The 11,977-nt window shown below is 36.3% G+C and overlaps 1 protein-coding gene across 1 annotated transcript; it reads right to left on the bottom strand.

The window, feature by feature from the left end:
• Positions 1-1,380: 1,380 nt before the first annotated feature.
• Positions 1,381-11,057, bottom strand: slc50a1 (solute carrier family 50 member 1). The gene is made up of 6 exons (XM_077211188.1): positions 10,840-11,057; positions 10,148-10,225; positions 9,876-9,999; positions 9,211-9,372; positions 3,795-3,914; positions 1,381-3,713 (listed from the first exon to the last, which is right to left on the bottom strand). The coding sequence occupies exons 1-6, from the start codon at positions 10,995-10,997 to the stop codon at positions 3,606-3,608; spliced, it is 750 nt and encodes a 249-aa protein (XP_077067303.1). The 5' UTR covers positions 10,998-11,057; the 3' UTR covers positions 1,381-3,605.
• Between the last annotated feature and the right edge of the window lie 920 nt (positions 11,058-11,977).

The following is an 11,977-nucleotide window of genomic DNA, read 5'->3' as shown; positions in this document are numbered from 1 at the left end:
CATCCGTGAAGAGAACACCTCTCCAAAATGCCAGACGCAGACGCCATTGAATGTGAGCATTTACCCATTCAAGTCGGTTAAGACGACGAACTGCAGTCAGGTCGAGACCCCGATGAGGATGACGAGAATGCAGAGCTTCCCTGAAACAGTTTCTTGGAGTTTGAGCAGAAATTATTTGGTTATGCAAACCGATTGTTGCAGCTGGTCTCAGACGATCTTGGGGGTGAAGATGCTGGATGAGGAGGTCCTGGGCTGCTGTGGTTACACGTGGTCTGCTGTTGTGAGGCCGGTTGGATGTACTGCCAAATTCTCTGAAACACATTTGGAGACGGCTTATGGTAGAAAAATGAACATTCAATTCACGGGCAACAGCTCCGGTGGATATTCCTGCAGTCAGCATGCCAATTGCACACTCCCTCAAAACACCTGTGCCATTATGCTGTGTGAGCCTGCACACAGCATAATGCATGATACTGTGGCCAGCCTAAGGCACACCTGTGCAATAATCATGCTGTCCAATAAGCATCCTGATATGCCACACCTGAGGTGGATGGATTATCTCGGCAAAGGAGAAATGCTCACTAACACAGATTTAGACAGATTTGTAAACAATATTTGAGAGAAATAGGCCTTTTGTGTACATAGAAAAAGTCTTAGATCTTTGAGTTCAGCTCATGAAAAATTTGGGGCAAAAACAAAAGCATTTATAATTTTGTTCAGTGTATATTGAGAGATGATAGACAAGATGTTATAGAGTAATAATGTAATGAAAACCCAATTTTTACAAAAAACAACAACTGACATTCAACCTATTTTTAGACCTTACTGAAAACGTACCAGCGCGGGTTTTCCCAGATCGCATCAGATTTAGACAAACATGGCTGAAGACTAAAAAGTGCTTTTGTCTTCATGCATGAAACTGCCATAGTCATCATTGTTTCTCTCACAAAAGAGGTTTTGCCAATCACTAATTCTTTCAAAAACACTCCTGATGAACAATTACCAGCCACAATAATTTTCCCCTTTCATGTCTTTCTCTGAGAGGCAGGCAGGAAAAGCATGTAAAGACTTCATAGGCACTGAGAAACAGCAAACGCATGGTTCCCACTCGGTCATGTTAACCAAGGCAAACTGCAAACAACACACACAAAAACACACTACAAAACCAAACACCTAATAGCGGGAGATAAAAGTGCTGTTATTTCCCACAGAAATTAAAATGTCTGTCAGTACGTGTTACGCTTTGGCTTTTCAACGTATTTTAGTTTTCATTGCTCACAATCAGTGCTGATCCTCTTTGAGACCAGAACAAAATCCTCTCACATTCCCCTGCTAAGCTCTCATAACTTCTTCTCTCAGTCTCAGCCAAACATTGAAGGCTATGTTATATAAAAATTTATTTGAGCCATTTTTTACCCCAGAAAGAACATCCCCCTAAATCCCCTCTGATATAATATACACTGGTGCATAGGATATAAAATACAAAGAAATAAAGACATTTAAGCTTACTGAAAAACACAGAACATAATCATACAACACAGAAGCCATAAACAATACAACAATAAAACAAAGTTTAAATGTTTTAAATCAACATAATGACCATTTTTATTCACAAAGCCAAGTACTGGAGACTTGAAAAGACTTCTGTGAATAAAGTACCGAATGATGCACAGTAAGACCCAGAGCTATAGCCTGTTACAGATCAAACCTGCTTAGCATATGCAAAACAACATTAACAGCCAACGACTGCTTAAGAATTTCATCTCACCATCTTATGGGTTATGAATATGTAATTTAGTGAATTTGACAATTATTCTTCCTCATATCCTGCCTGACACCGCAACTCACATGATTTAAGCCATCAGATTTTGTGTGACTTTGGTGTTCTCTGAGGGAGGAGAATGTGTTAAAGTTATTGTTTATTTAAATACTTATTTTCATCGGCTTATTGTAAAGTATATGGTGTTCTGAGAGTGAGAAAGATTAGGGAAAAAGAGCTTTCAACTACAAAACAAGAACTGTGAACAGATGTGTGCAAGATTTCTTATTTTGTAGTCTCAGAGACAGATATTCTTAATCCAACGTCATTCAGTCACACAAATTTTCTGTTTCTACACAAAGTTTCATTTGGAGTTGCACGCAATTAAATAGCTGCCAAACTGCCATTTGGATACAATTAAGAATGATATTAAAATAAGGTAGTCTTATGATTAATAAGCGATTCTGTAAACACTACATGTATTACTTAAGTAACAGTGTGACACTTTCCTAAAGGCCACTCGGAAATGTATTTAGCCAACCCAAATAAAAAAAGACACCTGCTTAATATTAACACATCGTTTCAAAAGAAAGGGCTGTAACAGGAAATGTTTCAGCTCTTGGTTTGGGGTGTGTCATGTTTGCAGATTTCAACACTTATTAACTAAGGAATACCTGCCAAACAAACTCAGAGAATCCTCATCCCAATAAGGATCAACCAAGAGAAAAAGAGAAGATTTTCACTCAGTTAATTAAAAAATGTACCAGAAATTAATGTACTGTCTGTCATTATTTACTCATTCTCATGTTGTTCCAAACCTGTATGACTTTCTTTTCTTTCAAAGTCTGAGGACTCTTCCAGACAGCACAAAGAAATTCTGAGGTGATTCTTTTCCATTCAACTACAAAGAATATGTACAGGAACTTTCAAGCCATAAAAGTATCATAAAATAGATCTAAAAGACATAAGAGAGTCTGATAATCTTCCCCTCCAGTGAGCTCAAGAACCAGATCCATCATATATGAGAATGACTCATTCAGACGAATCATTAGATTCATTAAAAGATCACTCAAAAGAACAATCTGTTCAAGAAACAGGTCCCAAAAAGAGCTAAGATCAATATTTTTAGGTAACAATGTCTTAAAATGTCACACAACACCTGGACCATAAGTGTGTGATATGAACGTAGTGTGTGATATGATGACTAATACAGTATGATCCTCAGATTGTACTTTTTAAAAACTAAAAGCTCCAGTCCCAATTCTTTGAAATTGCATGGGAAAAACATTGTCCTCTTTTGTGAGCAGAAATAAAGTCATACAGGATTGGAATAATAGGTACAATCAGATTTTTGTTTTGGAGTGGGGAGTAACATTCCTTTAATTAAAGAGATATTTCACTTTATATTTCATTTAAAAAAAAAAAGAAAGTTCTCATCATTCAAGTCATCATTTACTTACCCTCATGTTGTTCCAAGCCTGTATTACTTTATTTCGTCTGTGGAACACAAAAGAATATAGTCTGAAGAATGTTGGTAGCCAGGCAGTTTTGGTTACCATTGACTTCCAATGTCTATATCTTCTTTTTATGTTCCACTGATGAAAGAAAGATTTGGAACGACATGAGAGTAAATGGTAAAAGCAATATCATTTTGGGGCAAACTATCCCTTTAACTATATACAAAGACAAAGTGAAAATAGTCTGACTTCACTGAATATACAGTGGCAGTTTCAATAGATGTTTGAGTTCAGAAGGTATCATGATAGTTTTTTGCCAAAAAAAACCAAGAAGCTCTTCTGGCTTGGGTAACAGAAAGTGGCCAAGGCACTTCAATGGAAATCCCCTCTCAGATTTGGATGAGTTTATAGGAGGGCTTGTTTGGAATGACAGCTCCGAACCACCAGAAAAGGAAGAAGCGGATGAGGCTAGTAAAGATGCCAGGGGTGTTGGGTACCTGAAAAACAAACAAAAACAATATGACACTTTTTCCTTTACCTCAAACCACTGTCTCAGGACAGTCTCTTCATCGTCTTACCATGATATAATAGTCTTGGAGCTGAAGGCCATACAGCGTCCATGATGTCGATGTGAAGAACGTAGCGACAGTCAGGGAAAAAGACAAGCGCTCCACAGACCTCGTTCGCACAATATCCAACTAGTGGAAATAAGGAACACAAATGTTTTTTTGTTGTTTTTTTTGATAGAGGGGAAAGATGCTTTTGCTACTTATCGATAGAAAGTACAGAGAAAAGAAACATGATGCAGGCAGGACTCAAACTGGTGTCTACCACTTCAGCACCAAGGATCAGTAAATCTGGAGAAGATGTGCTCACCACTGCGTCACAGCTCCAACTAAAACTTCTTATTTACACTCATGCATGGTCTCTCCTATAACAAGCTGCTATTGCCACTCGCAGACAGGAGGGAATGATGGAGGAAAAAACAGGAAGCAACAAAAGGAGGTACAAGAATGACAGGAAATACACCACAGGGCACAGGACATATAGACAGAGCTGGACTGATAAATATGGAAGAGGGAAAGATCCAAAACAGGAAGATGCGAGAGGGCACAGAAAAGAACGATGGATGGAGTGATGAACAAAAGATGGAATGCTGGAATGTTACTACAGGACTTCACACCATTTTACTGAAAAAACAAAACAAGATAAGGACAAATGTACAATTATTGTAGAGTTGATGTATGCTTTATGCAATATGAAATGGTGTCACAGATAACAAATGTATGCAAAAACGTTTTAACTTTTAACAGGGACGTGCACAGGGGGGTTGCTCAGGTTGCCCGGGCAACTGCCCATATGCCCTTCTCGACTCAAGTTGCCCTTCCGAGGAAAAAAAAAAATCGTACAATGGCTGCAGAATTTCACATAGGCCTAGATTAATTTTTTATTTTTATTTTTTGAAATCGCAAAGCCTCATTCACTTCCATTCGTGCACCGAACTTGAAAGTCAGTAAGGGAAGGGCAAACTGTTTACGTGGCTGCAGCGCTGCACGCGACCGGTGCGTAAGACCCCACAAATTACTTAAGGCCCCGCCTCCATCTCGTGTCATAGCGTGTCAGTTAATGTGAACAACATCCATGACAAAATGAAGCGAAACTATCCTTCTGGTCACGAAAAGAGGAAGAAGAAAAAACCCATGAGAGTGAATTGCGGGAACAACAATCAGGTAAACTTGTGTTCTCTCCTCTCTAAGTTTGATGTCAGCAAAGTTTGATGTTTTTCGGTCTTGCTAACCTAGCTGGGCAGGCAGTGCATCTCTTGCATCACTTTGTGCCTGACAAAAGTGAGAGTAAAATAAAAAAATGTATTACGTTTGTTTTTGATAAACGACAAAGTGCAACGGTGTTTGTTTACTGCAGCTCGGAAAACATAACCGCGTCGCGTGTGTTATCGTGCGTTCATATGCGCGTGCACGAAATGAAACTCGCCTTTTTCAAGCAGAAATATGTGGAGACCAGACATACTGTACAATACATGCACGTGAATGATGGCACTCCCAATCAAAGTCACATTTATAAAACAAGAAACTGATTATCTAGTCTCAGTAGGGTTGGGCGGTATTTCGGTAATATCGTATACCGCGGGGTCTTAAAATAGCAACGGTATCAGTTTCAATACCGTCATTACCGGCACTTATATATAATATATAAATATAATTTATTCAATGCCTAGAAATGCTTATGTAGTTGTCATCAAGTGACAGTGTGGAGGAGAAAGAGAGAGAGAGAGAGAGAAGGGAGAGGCGGTAAATACTGACGAGGCAATATGTAAATGTTGCAATAAAAAAGGTGACCGCGAGAGATGGAAACACCTCTAACCTAATGTCTCATCTCCGAAACAACCACCCACTCACTGCTGCGAAGATGCATTTTGCCCCGAGTTCATTAAATAAGCGCATTAGTTTATATTTGTTAAAATATTATAATGTAATTTTTTTTTTACGTTGATAATGAAAACTGAACAGCACGAGTAAGATGGGATGCATCGGGAGTCAGACATTGACCACTTAATTAAGTTTCATTTTGTAAAAGGCCTTTCTTTAAAGTGAATTTCGTTTTGTATAAATTGTATCTTAATTTTAATAATTTTTTTATCAACCAATAATAAATAAGAATCAAATATAGCAGACAACATAATCATGACATGATCGTGGGCTGGCGCGCCGCGGTCACTTGCATTGAAATCTCATCATAAATTAACAGAAACTCAGTGTATGTCTCACAGACATGACAGATATCTAAATAAAGCTTGAAATGTCATTAAACGAAACAATTCAAAATGAAACGAAATAGGCCACTCGCTGATTATGTAATCCATGATGTGCATTTCTCTCTATCGTTCACTATGGAGATGGCGATTTGTCAATTTCTTTAAACGAAACAATTCAAAAGGAAAAGAAATATAGGCAGCATACTCTCTGATTAATCCATGATGTGCATTTCTCTCTATAGGCGCGTTCACTACGGAGATATCAATCGACAATTTCTTTAAACGAAACAATTCAAAACGAAAAGAAAAAAGCTAGTCTATACCTTCTGATTATGTAATCCATGATTTGCATTTCTCTATATGCGCGTTCACTAGGAGATGTTGATCGTCAACTTAATCTTTGCAGCACTGACAGAAAAGTTGTATTAATAAAAATCAATGGACGCGTGTCACCGGATTTACAAATGCACTTCTTGCTTGTTGCTTGTTAATTCAATTTAAAGTAATTAATAAAATGAATACAATTGTCATAATTAAAATAATTAAATATTATTAATTGTCCCATTTTTGCTCATTTATAAATAGCATTTATATCTACCACCCCCTCAGCACATGGGTTAAAAAATTATTTGGCGCCAAAATATTATAACGGCCCACGTATTAAAAATAGTCTAGTCTAAATAGGCCTACGAGCCGTAGGCATTATTACATTTAATGCCGTCAGCCGGGATCAGACACAACGTGCACGGGTTGGCCTTGATTTTTTTTTTTTTTTTTGCCCGATCTGGTATTCAGTTTCTGAACGGTGTAGGCACAAGCCAACAGTTTGGTGACGCTGTCTGAGCCTTATGTCATAATTTTTAATTAGTCACGGTAATACCGTATACCCCGGTACAATAGGGAGGAGGTTTGAAGGTATCAAAATTTGGATACCGCCCAAACCTAAGTCTCAGTGTAGTTAAAAACTCTAAACAACTGCACTAATTATGCAAGATAGAAAGCAATGTATTGACAATTTGACTATTGATTTATAGGCTATATTGAATTTAAAATGTTGATTAGCTGGACATACTGGTCAATATGGATGCACATCCCTCAGTAAATAATAACCATAAATCAAGAATTGCTTCAACATGCATAATAATAAATAAATAAAAATCATACTGATGCCGAAAATACCCAGGCTGTAGAGAGAACCAAAGTTAATCCCAAAAGCCAAAGCTCAGGGTTAGAATTTATTATTTTCTTCTTATTTATGTTTACGTTAATATTCACTTGTTATGTTAACATTCTATAGAAAATACTCTATTCAATAAATATTGTTTGTTTGAACCTCATTCTGTTCTATATTGTTGTACTTATTCTTTGACTGTTTTGTTTAAAGGAGGGAGGGTTGTATTGGGAGCACTGAAGTGTCAGGTGTGATTGTGTGGCAATGGCAAATGGTTTACATAGCTCACGGCGTCACAGGTCAGGTAGAGGGCCCCTTTTGCTTAGGGCCCCAGGGGGAGTTCAGGATCGGCCCTGGTTTTAGCAGTCGATTCTGTTGCCTACCGGAATTCCTGTTCCCTTTACGCAATCATACTACAAATCATGCGTAGTTGCCAGTAGCCTACCATCAGAACTGAATACGAGCAAGAAGCACAACTGAATGTAGGGGAAGCCCTTTTTTCAGGTCAGAGCAACTGCCCCTCATAATTCCTGTGCACGTCCCTGACTTTTAATATGTAATATGTTTTTACATGGTTAACATGTTGATGCATGCAATTAAATAAGTGTAAATGTTTTATTATTCACCATTATCACAATGCTGTATGAATTGTGGGATGGTGGGGGACTATGTGCATATATACTGTGAATGTCCCAAAGTACAAGTGTATTGGCAGGGGATTAAAAAGGAAATTAGAAAAGTTTTAGGAAGAGATAGATCAATGCACCCACATTTTTTTTTTGCTTGATGCTTTCCCCTTGGATCAGTTTGGTAAATACCACTTATTTGTATTACATATTATTAATGGCAGCCAAGGAGATAATCACTGTGAACTGGATGAAAGTGCATGAACCCACTGTGACAGAATGGACACAAAGACTGAAACAGATATCTGAGAAAATGATTGCAGATTTGCAGTTGAAATCAGACCTTTTTCGACAGAAGTGGGCGCTTATTGAAACATATTTGCTTGAAGGAAGATAATGCACTGGTATGTGGTGTATTTATTTTCTGAAGTGCTGTCAGAGACTTTTGTATTTATTTTAACTTTGTATTTTCTTTAATTTTCTTATTCATTGTTGTTTTTTTGTTTTGTATTTTTATTCACTTTTTTGTTTGTTTCTTACTTTATTTACATTTTCATTATTAATATTATAAGTTAATGTTATGTAACAGTGTTTTGTTTAAAAAAAAGTTAAATAAATACAGTTAAAAAAATATTATGTGGTGTATTCCTGTCATTTTTATATTTTTCTCAGGCTTTATTTTTTCACAGACTTATTCTTTATTTTCAGTCTTTTTGTTATTTCATCACATATTATGTTTTATTTTTGTTATATTGTTTATATAAGTAAAACATTTACATAAAAGTTACGTAACACTGTACATAAATAAAGATTTACATAAATTGAATCTGTCATTTACTCAGTCATGAGCGTCATTGACAGTCCTGCTAATACGCTATTAGACTTCTAAATACGTTCTTTTCATCTTTATGTGCTTTACGGCAATGTATTTCTATGTGCACTGGACATTTTATATTTTTTATCTTTCATCTTGCACTGTCCCTGTTTTGCCCTGAATGTCTCTTTGGCTCTGACTTCTGTACCACTGCACTACGTACCGTTTCATGTGTAAATCCAAGATTATGTCTAAAGTTTTATGTAAAGTATATAAAGTATATTCAGTACATACATTGTAGATACATACATTGACAGACAGGTAGGGCATCCTACTATTGCATTCAGACCGAATGCAATGATTGGACAAACATGTTTTGGTCCTTAGACTTCCTCAGAAGATATATGTACATTTTTTAATATTTAGACCACTTCTATTATTGATTGCTATCAGGATGTGAAGAAGATTTCAACCAGTTTAATAAAAAGTGTATATAAAAAAACAATGCCTTCCATATCTTTAAACACATGCAGGTACATGCTGACTGTGGTTTAAACATGATTAATGCTGGTTATAGGCATAGGTGTTTGTGTGTACTGACTGTACTCACAAGATCAGTGAGCGGAGAGAGGTACATGCTGATGGTGAACACACTGCAGGCGAGGCCCAGCTGAGAGAGTTGAGCTTCGCCAGGAGGAATCACCATAGTAAAATACACCCAGCCCACACACAGCACAATCACCATCACCAGCGTTTGTGAGAACACTCGCTTCTGAAACACACACGTACAGCATACCTTTGAAAAATATTCATCATATTTGTTGTATATACAGTGGGTTTCAAACGTCTGGGCCCACATTAAAAAAGCTGGGATCCAAATTCCACTTTAAACCTGGAAATAAACTGTGAAGATAATTTTACATAATTGTACATAATTGTTTGACTAAAATTAATAGATTGGTATTCTAATATCATAACTTGTGTTTAAAAATACTGAATTAACTTTTAAATTAAACTTAGCACACAAGTTAAGTTGATGATATCGTGTGCAATTAAAAATATTAAATAAAGTCAAACCGCTATTCTGCTAATGTAACAGACGATAAAAATATTGTATTTATTTTTTCATTTCACCCCTTTAATCAAACTGTTATGCTCGTAATTTAATTTGTAATTTAAATATTGTATTAAATTAGAAAAAAGCTAATAAAGAAGCTAGAGGTCTTAAATTCCGGACCCCACTGTATACTCCATGACAATGACTAAATGACAAACCTTCTCTTTGGTATAATGACAGTAGGTGATGATGTATAAGGTCTGTAAAGATGCCCCAATGATGTTTACAATAATCACTGTTCCATCTCCCTTCAGTAATCCATAGTAAAGCCAACCTAGATTACTAAACACACACACAGACACAAAAAATGATCATTCAGACTGAATGGACTTGCATATGGATTTCAATGCATGATGACCATTGCATACATGAAATTGTATGCAATAACTAACAAGAACTGCGGATGTCAAATAGCAAATAGGCTACATACTTTAAGCATGTGGTAAGGAAGGGCAGAAACTGAACGTTATCTGAACACTGTGTGGCCTTCATTTTCTTCAAGTCTGTCCTGCAAACACAGAAACGCTATGTGAGAAAAGATAGCATAACTTACTGTCATAGCATATACAACACTTTATGCAAATGCAATTCAAATGCTTCATATATTGTACTGTCAATTTATACAGATAGAGAAATTCATTTGCCCCACAAAGCCTCCAAATGTTTATATGCTCAACTTACAAACACATAATAAAGATGTTAAAAATGCACTTATAATTTCAGGCAAAATACTATAATTACTAGTTATTGTTAATATTGTAATATTGTGAGCTGTTCTCGCTAACAGTGTTGGCTAATATCGAGTTACTAAAGGTTTGCTGTTGCACCAATAGTATGTTCGCAGAATTTTTGGAGGGCGTTTATTGAATTTGGGTGAAGGCAGCCTATAGGCGCAACATAGTTATAACCACTACAGTTGATAAATAAAAGTTTAATATAGAACTTTGTTTATTCAAAGTATTTTAATTAATTTACAGAAAACTCAAGGATGGCACGACATGCCACTGCACGAACATTATTAAATCTGTAGCCTATAAGTGCACATTTTTGCTCAGCTAACGTTACATGGCAACTGTCAAATACGATTTGTCATATCAAGTAGTAGAAATTGAAGTAACTTACAATCCCGTCGTGAACATCCCGACGGTGAATATGATGCACGCACATGATAGCAGCTGCAGAAAATCCATAGACTGAAAAATCGAAAATTGAGCTGTGCTTCTGTACCGCTGAGCAATCAAGCAAATAAAGTAAGTTATAAACCTGAATCCCGCACTCATGCAACGCTGACGTCCACTTTCTCTGTTTCCGTGTTTGTAATCAGTGTGAACAGCTTCCTTCCCTCTGATTGGTTGTTCACAGAATGATGCTCTCATCGTCATTTTGTAGTCCGGTTGTGTAGTTTATTTTATTTTTTTATTTGTATTATTATTATTGTTAAACAGAATTCAAGAACAAACATGTGTGGCATACTTCAACGATCATATTTTTTTCGTGTTGATACAAAATTCTGAAGAAAAAATAAAACAGAACAACACAACGCACACACACACACACACACACACACACACACACACACACACACACACACACACACACACACACACACGTACACACACACACACACACACGTACACACACACACACACACACACACACACACACACACACACACACACACACACACACACACACACACACACACACACACACACACACACACACACAGACAAAAGATAAGGGTTTAAATATTATAGGAACTGTAGAATTATTGCATATATGATAACTAATACAAAGTTATCTAAACATAAACAAACAATTGTAATATAATTTTTCAATAATTAAATATTGATTTATATCACAATTTCATCCCTTATGAAAATGTTTTGTCAGCATGCTTGAGATTAAATGAGACATATATAAAATTAAATAAATTAAATATCTATTTTTATGAAGGCTATATTTTTATGTATTATATAATTTAGTCAAAAGTGTGAAAATATTAGCTGTATTTAGGATGCATAAAATGCAAACTATGAAAAAGACCAAACAGTAAAACAAGACGAAGGAGATTGTTATTGTATTTCAAAGACAAAATTCTCCTCTCAGAATTATAAAAAAATTGTTTTCTGTAAGTCCAGGGGTGCAAAAATGGCAAAAGATGAGAAGGACCTATACATAGCGGGTCCAATGTATCTTGTGTTGACTGTTTTCAAATGTAAAAAAAAATAAAAAATGTTGAGAGTGCCAGGAAAAATGA

The sequence above is a fragment of the Siphateles boraxobius genome, unplaced genomic scaffold (genome assembly GCF_051911475.1).
Source record: "Siphateles boraxobius isolate OS27281-9 unplaced genomic scaffold, OSU_SipBor_1 12, whole genome shotgun sequence".
Lineage (NCBI taxonomy): Eukaryota > Metazoa > Chordata > Actinopteri > Cypriniformes > Leuciscidae > Siphateles > Siphateles boraxobius.
The sequence above is the reverse complement of the archived record's forward strand: the minus strand, read 5'-3'. Positions and strand labels throughout refer to the sequence as shown.

Bases quoted from the DNA above. Each gene is read 5' to 3' on its own strand.
- slc50a1 (XM_077211188.1), bottom strand. From the start codon at position 10,997: ATGAGTGCGGGATTCAGGTTTATAACTTACTTTATTTGCTTGATTGCT. The intron at 9,373-9,875 runs GTTTGTCATTTA...TGTGTGTTTCAG, and splicing joins GTCATTATACCAAAGAGAAG to AAGCGAGTGTTCTCACAAAC. The intron at 3,915-9,210 runs GTGAGTACAGTC...TATTTCCACTAG, and splicing joins TCTCTCCGCTCACTGATCTT to TTGGATATTGTGCGAACGAG.